Here is a 6,121-nt window from a genome sequence, read left to right on the forward strand (position 1 = left end):
TAAAATACACATGCATGTTACTGTTTGTTTTTGGTTAAACACACAAACTAAATACCAGATGAATCAAAGTATGTAATAGAAATCCCAAATTGCCATAAAGTGCGGCAAAATCTCTATTGACTGTTCACATAGTATTGTCTCACGCTATTAATCATAATATTGCCCAACCCTTAGTCAAACACACAAGAGAGGATGGAAGCAAAAAAGAGGCACATCCAGGAAGTCCAGAAATGGTTTATGGAGTCATTGCTCTCCACAGACACAGAAAGATTCCCGTCCTCCATCTCTACCCTAATCTCCAGCATGTAAAAAATGATAAGGCCTACATGTTTGTTCCAAGTAGGAAACCCTATCACTCCACATCAGAGGAGACCCCTCTGCCTCCACTCCTCTTTTCATCTGTCTCCTTTTCTCCCCTTCCTACCTCACCTCTCCTCACCTTTTCCTGTCCTCACCGGGGGCGATATACAGACCGCCTGTCCGGCCTGCACTTCCTTTTCTATAGCTGTGTCAGGCTTCCCACTGGATGAAGGTGTTAGTGCAGTTTTTAGCAGTACAACACAATGAATCAAATATGTGCTCTTTGCGTAAAAAATGCAGGGTTGCAACAAACGCTAATTTTCATTATTGATTCATCTACATATATTTTTTTGATTATGCATTATTAATTGTTTGGTCTGTAGACCAGAAAATGCCCATCACAGCTCCCCAGAGCCCATGATGACGTCAAGAAACTATACATTTGCTATTAAAATAATACACAAGTTTTTATTGAAAATGATATTAATTTGTGAGAAAATGTGTTTATTGTTTAATTATGACTAATGCTTCATCCTAATATAACCTAACTCTAACCAAAGTGTGTTTAGTAAACTAATCCTAACAATAAACTTGTCTTACGTGTCTAGATGACGAACACAATAAAATCCATCTTTTGCTATTGCCAGAAAATCTAATTAATAGTATTGTTTCATGATTAATTTGAATTGGATTTATGCTGGTCTCCAGCATTTGGAAGATGCCTCCTCTTAAAGAACGAGATTTGAATGGATGCAAATGTTGACACATACATAAAAAGCTCTGAGAGTGTCAGTGTGTGTATCATTATTATGTTGAGTTCACAATAATGCTGCTTTTATATCCTCAGAAGGTAAGAAAAGTTAATAAGGAGATGTACACACAACTGAGCATGCTAGGTACAGCGGAAAATAATCCGCGGCAGCTCTGAGCCGATAGATTACAACTAATGCTGGACATTGCAAACTACTGCAAGTAGACAGAATTTATGCTCAGATTGCACAACTAAACAACTGCACCCGTCTTAAAGGAGAATGCAAGGTCTCAGTGACAACATCTTGTGTGCACCTCATTCAATATCTAAGCACTGGTTTTGTCAAAGTCTTTCACTGCAACCAAGGCCGCCAAGCTCATTACACTGCCTCATATTATGAATGATGAGAGACAAAAGGTAGGTAGATGGAAAAACACAAAAAAAAATACACCATATCCCAGCCCAGCCCTTTTCAAAAGCATAGCCACTTGACACACAAAACACACAAGAGCATGTAAAAAAACACCACACAGACATAGGCGTGTGCACACTGATACACAAAGGTGCATGGGACAACACCAGTACACACATGCATTAAAATAAAGGTCCACCATATAAAATCCTGGCAGCAACACAGTAGGACACCGCTCAACTCCGCCCCTCCCCGTTCTACTTTCTTTCTTTCTTTTTTTTTTTTGGCCTCTTTCATCTCTCTATTAGCTCTGTCAATTGTTTATCAAAAGCAGCGAGGAGGCGATCGGAGCCGGGCATTTGAAAGCTCGTGCTGCGAGATCCATTTTAAAATTCATGATGGGTTAATGGTATGTTAGTGGCAACATTAAGACCCAGTGAGCTTGCGTCATGCTCATTCACATTGAAAACAGGCCGCTTCAAATGACTACTAAGCAGTTCTCATTCTGAGAGGCAATTCATATTGTAATTAACTTTTCAATCACCGCTGATTAATTAAGACAGGCCCAAGTCTGTAATTATGCATCTATTTTTGACCCTAATGTGAATCACTGGATATTGAAAGATTTCAGCAGCCGTAGTTTAAGGCAGTGTCCCCTCTACGCGAGACTTACTGATCTTAAAAAGCACATTTACACCTGGCTACATTAAACAAGCAGACGCACTCGACACATCAGTGGTGGTAAAAGGTTTAGATATTTCTGGGTATCGATACATGAGGATGCTCATCGACATTTGCATATTTATCAAGTGACACCATCCACCATAATCTTTCAAGAACACCATCGTAGTTAAGAGAAATATCTCAAGCCTCAAATGTTCTCCCTCACATTCTGATGCACAACGCAAGGGTAGGGAAGCGCGCTTGATGTTACCGTTCCCAACAAAAACCTGAGATTAATAATTCAGTGCGGCTGTGGGATAGCTTTATATTGTGTCCACTGGGACCAAGTCTTCTTTCATGAAAAATTAAACAAAAACCTAGAGAAAAAAAAAGAGGGGCTGGAGAAAGATTCGGAAAACTAGGCTGGGTCAAACTGTACCCAGTAGCCATTGTCAAGTCCTGTTGGTATCCTTGTGGTCACTCCGTCGCACGCGCTTGCTTTTCGCACACGCACAAACACAGCGGCGCACACACCGTTCTAACCCTCCTAGAGTAAACATACCCTCTCCATAACAGTGTGAGGTGAATCCGCTCATGCATCAGAATCGACCATCAAATATTTATCACGGAGCAGCAGTGATTTTGACAGTGTGCTCTTGCTTTTGACAGCACTCGCCTCCTGCAATACTTATTGGAGTAAACACGGACAATCCAATATCGTTGTTCTTTTTAACGCTTGCGAAAGAACTCTAAAGAACACCAGGCATACAATATAATCCATCAAAACCTCACTGCATATTCTATATGGTGACAGACCTGCTGTAAAAAAAGGAAAGGCAGTACAATAAAAGCTGATTTAATAAATGATTAGCAATTGTTGGTTTTTCACACATACAATTCACAGTCCATACATGAAGAGATGGTTTTTATTGCACTTGCTAATTCAACCCAACAGACCTTTGCGTTTGATAAAAATGTAGAGGAGATTTTGTTATCATCATTTTATCCTCACAATGGACACTACTTTTTTTGTCAGCCACAGTTGAGACAAACATCATCTCTAAGTCTTGCCTACATGATTCATTTCATTTACAGAACGTAATCGTATCAGCACGCTGCATATTGTCCCGCTCTCCGTGACATTAAGCAATGTCTTCAACCAGCGGCTGGCAGCGAGTAACTTGAGTAACCGCGAGTAAATAAGTCGCTGGCATGGATCAGGAGACACATCTTCATGCTTGAGCAGACACATTTAAAATGCCACCAAAACACCGTCCCAGATTCTGCCCTCAGTCAAATGACATCAAGTGCTCACTTACAGGTCCCTGAACGCCCCAGTATGAAGAGAAATCAGCCAGCGGGCAGTACATGGAGCAATGAAGAGATAAGCATCCCATTTAACTTGAGTAAAAATTCAACCCGCAGAATGTTCTGGTGTCTTGCGTGATTGTGCTGTGCCACTGGATTCAAACAAGAAGGGTAACTAGGTCAATGATGCTATGTAAACTGTTCCACTTTACCCCTTGCTGGACTCAAAATGGAGTTGGCAGAGGTGGAGTGTGTATAGGAGGGAGAAGCCCAGTGATTCAATGTGACAGTTATCAACATCCTCTGGCAAGTGAGAGGACAGAGATGCGCAGAGCTGCAGAGCCCCGGTAATGGCAGACCACAACAGTAAATAGGTAAGAAAATGACTCACAGTGAAACAGAACATAGTGTCCAAAGAGCACGGAGCAGAGCAGAGCAGAGCAGGGATGGGGCCGGGATAAACAGCCAAAAAAAATAAGCAACACATCTCCACCTCACTTAATCTCACACTTTTGTCTTTACCAAAGTGGGCACAAAAAATGGACTCTCAAATACCTTGTACAAAGTTACAAATGCTGTCAACATTAACACTAGCAATTTATACATTTTACACATTGGTTGTACCTTTTATTTGAGCATTAAAAGCTGAGTATTGAAGTACCCAGTTTTACTGTATATAAAGTACTTAAGTATTAGTTGTCTTACCTGAGCTGAGTGAAACTGTGTCCTTCTCCCATGATACAACAGTGACGTAGGCCTCAACAGAAGCAGGGATAATGCACTTGAAGACAGCTACACTGCCTCTCATAGCCTTCTGGTCAGCCACTCTGACCGTGTAGGGTTCCCGTGAGACTACAGAACAAAAAAAAACATGACAATACATGAAAAGTCTCATTCATAAGAGACAAATTGTGCTATTGGATAATTTTGGGGGATAGGGTGAGTATCCACATTGGAACCCAGGATCAAGCTCTCATCTAGGAAAACTTCAAGCCAAGTGTCCTCGAGGAAACTCACTCCCTAACATAAAGAGCTGATTCGAGCATCAGTAACAATGCTACTATTGCTTTGTGATGTACAATTATGCAAAATTATACTGGAAAAACAAAATTAAAAAAGCAAGCTAATGTCAATTACAAAAAAGTAAAGTCCTAATGTTTATGTCGGCAGAGGTTAGGATCAAATTTGGTCACACATACAAAATTTCATTTCTGTATGAAACCTAACTCAGCAAGAATCAGGTGGCGGGTGGATATGAAACAATATTCAATTAATTGCTGTTTCCAAGGTCACGAATTTGAAATTTCAATCCTACATGTATGCCAAAGTGGACAAGAAGTTATTAAAGTGCTCAGGGATAAATTTAAATCTACAGTATACATGACAACGAGGCAACTCTATCTGCTGCACAGAAGATCGTGTGATATAACTGAGAGCGTCATAGTTGCTTCTGAGTGGACGTTCTGTTGAGAATCACCACATTGTCGATTATAATTTAAGTGTAATATGAACCGTTCCCTCAAGTAATCAAAATGAATACAATATTCCAGACCTCCTTAATGCTCTTACAAAGTTTAGGCAATCTTTCCAATAACTTTACTGGAGCAAGACATCCATCCATCAGACTCAGATCAATCATTACTTGAAATAACGCTCTAATCGCTTTGAGCTTTTGCTCTTTGTCAAAGATACATGACAGGGTTATTATATGATTTTGGAAACCTGCAGATGTAAAAACACATTAATACACTCTACATTACTACACATGTTTATTTTTATATAAGTGTTTGATTTTAACCACTGTACCGTTACAAGAAGCTAGCACTGTTGATACTATTACTACCAATTGTTCTGTCACTTTCACCACTATTACTACAAGTACTACTGCTACACTAAGCCCCCCCTTTTGTGGACTCACCAGCTTTGATGTGGACATCCTGACTCCTAATCTTGCCAGAAGGGTTCTCGGCAGTGCAGTAGTAAGTGTTGTCGTGGATCAGCTTGCTGAAGCTGGATGGCAGGAAGTTGAAGATCTGGAGGGTTCCATTGGGGTGCACATGGCGGATGCCTGGAACATCGTAGATCTCCTCGCCAGTCGCCAGATACCAGCGCAGGGAGGCAGGCGGCGCGCCACCAGCAGGACAGGGCACCGAAGTCCCTGTGGTGCTGGCAAATACTACCTCTTGCAAAGATGCATTGACAAAGTATAAGCTGGAATGTAGGTCCTCACTGAAAACTGCAAAAGACGAAACACAGGATGTGTACTGTTACAACCATGTATTGAAATGTGCATTTTTGTGGGGGGGTGGGGGGGTTTAATGTATATGGTTCACTTTTCCTGTAAATAAAGTTTGGAAAAAACATCTTGAATATAATCTGGACCAGAGACCTTGAGATGATAAAAACACTTACTTACTTACTTACACTTACTTTTTGTTCTTCTTTGTATTTGATGGTATTTGATTTAATCAAAAATTAGACATTAGACACTTTATTATTCTCCTAAAGTTATTCACTTTAAGCTTCTATTTATGGAACATGATCAGCAGTTTAGGATTCATCAATGTATTCCTATCCCGGGGACCTTGGGAACATTAAATTAACATAAACTGCTATCAAATAAATATGTGATAATGAAATAAGGTCAGTTGCCTTGATCACATTCAAGCTTTTATTCAAGCCAAAAT

The 6,121-nt window shown here is 40.3% G+C and overlaps 1 protein-coding gene across 5 annotated transcripts in view; it reads right to left on the reverse strand.

Annotated features, from left to right (window-relative positions):
- The window catches only part of dscamb (Down syndrome cell adhesion molecule b), a 102,492-nt gene extending 96,827 nt beyond the window's left edge, over positions 1-5,665 (reverse strand). For 3 of the 5 annotated variants that reach the window (XM_046074333.1, XM_046074332.1, XM_046074331.1), the window contains exons 1-2: positions 5,353-5,665; positions 4,140-4,286 (exon numbers count right to left, since the gene is read on the reverse strand). In XM_046074333.1, the coding sequence (XP_045930289.1) occupies positions 4,140-4,242 (103 nt within the window). In that variant the 5' untranslated portion in view covers positions 4,243-4,286; positions 5,353-5,665. The remainder of the gene's footprint in view (positions 1-4,139; positions 4,287-5,352) is intronic. The other 2 variants (XM_046074330.1, XM_046074335.1) reach the window with 1 other exon arrangement.
- Between the last annotated feature and the right edge of the window lie 456 nt (positions 5,666-6,121).

This window comes from Micropterus dolomieu, linkage group LG17, assembly GCF_021292245.1.
Source record: "Micropterus dolomieu isolate WLL.071019.BEF.003 ecotype Adirondacks linkage group LG17, ASM2129224v1, whole genome shotgun sequence".
Classification (NCBI taxonomy): domain Eukaryota; kingdom Metazoa; phylum Chordata; class Actinopteri; order Centrarchiformes; family Centrarchidae; genus Micropterus; species Micropterus dolomieu.